This window comes from Elephantulus edwardii, unplaced genomic scaffold (assembly GCF_000299155.1).
Source record: "Elephantulus edwardii isolate Elephantulus edwardi_28Jun2011 unplaced genomic scaffold, EleEdw1.0 scaffold00114, whole genome shotgun sequence".
NCBI classification, from domain to species: domain Eukaryota; kingdom Metazoa; phylum Chordata; class Mammalia; order Macroscelidea; family Macroscelididae; genus Elephantulus; species Elephantulus edwardii.
The window spans coordinates 2,442,748-2,443,641 of record NW_006399864.1 but is presented as its reverse complement, the minus strand read 5'-3'; the positions used below and the strand labels follow the sequence as shown (position 1 = coordinate 2,443,641).

General features: G+C 44.4%; 1 protein-coding gene across 1 annotated transcript in view; it reads right to left on the bottom strand.

Moving 5' to 3' along the window:
* The window catches only part of LOC102846138 (chromodomain-helicase-DNA-binding protein 1-like), an 11,432-nt gene extending 10,821 nt beyond the window's left edge, over positions 1 to 611 (bottom strand). Inside the window, exon 1 of the mRNA XM_006892348.1 lies at positions 58 to 611. Within this exon, the coding sequence (XP_006892410.1) occupies positions 58 to 611 (554 nt within the window). The remainder of the gene's footprint in view (positions 1 to 57) is intronic.
* Positions 612 to 894: the final 283 nt, after the last annotated feature.

The following is an 894-nucleotide window of genomic DNA, read 5'->3' as shown; positions in this document are numbered from 1 at the left end:
TCAGATGAATCAATTTGTCTCTTTTTCTGCCCAGGAATCTTCTTCCCATTTTTTAACTTATTTCTATTTTGAGGTTTTCGGCTTTTAACTTTGTTTTTTGGCTCATAATCAGATTCTGTTTCATCACAACTGCTTCTGTCTCTTTCTTCCTCAGATTCTGAATCTGAACCAGACATTTGCCAATCTTCATCTTTATGCTTTTTTCTCTTAACTTCATTTGATGAGTCATCAGAATCTTCACTGCTAGAAGACTCCTCTTCTGATCCACTATTGGATGAAGCTTGCTGCTGCTGCTGTTGTTGCTGCTGTTTCTTGAGCATTGCCCATCTCTGAACAGCCAGAATACTGGGATTAGATTTCCAAAAATCAGCTCCATCAACTTTCGGTGCTTCTGCTTGAACTTTGTTTTCTCGGGAAGTATCTGACTCAGACTCTGACTGACTGCCTGATTCAGATCCAGAGTCACTGCTGCCTGACCGGCTACTGCTTCCATCACTACTGCTTCCAGAAGTCGAACCAGATCCAGAGCCTGAAGCTGACCCAGAATCATCCGATTGGCTTGAGTCTCCACTACTGTTTCTAACACTTTCTTCATCACTATGTCCATTCATTGTAAATACCAAGAAGTTTTAAAACAAAATATAAATCTTCTCAGTTTAAAAAATGAATATAAATATTGACTCTTAATATAAAAAATTCACAGATGAACTTTCTTCAACATTCACAGATTTCACAGGACTGTTTAGGGCCACTGGCAAGCGGGTGGACGGGCGGGCCTTGCGGGGCAGAGGAGCTGGCTTCGGTCAGCAGCCTCCCCCGCGCCCGAGGTCTCCGACGCCCAGTCCTCGAGCTCCCGGTGTCTCGGGGTAAGCGGTGTCCGTGCGGGGAGGGGGA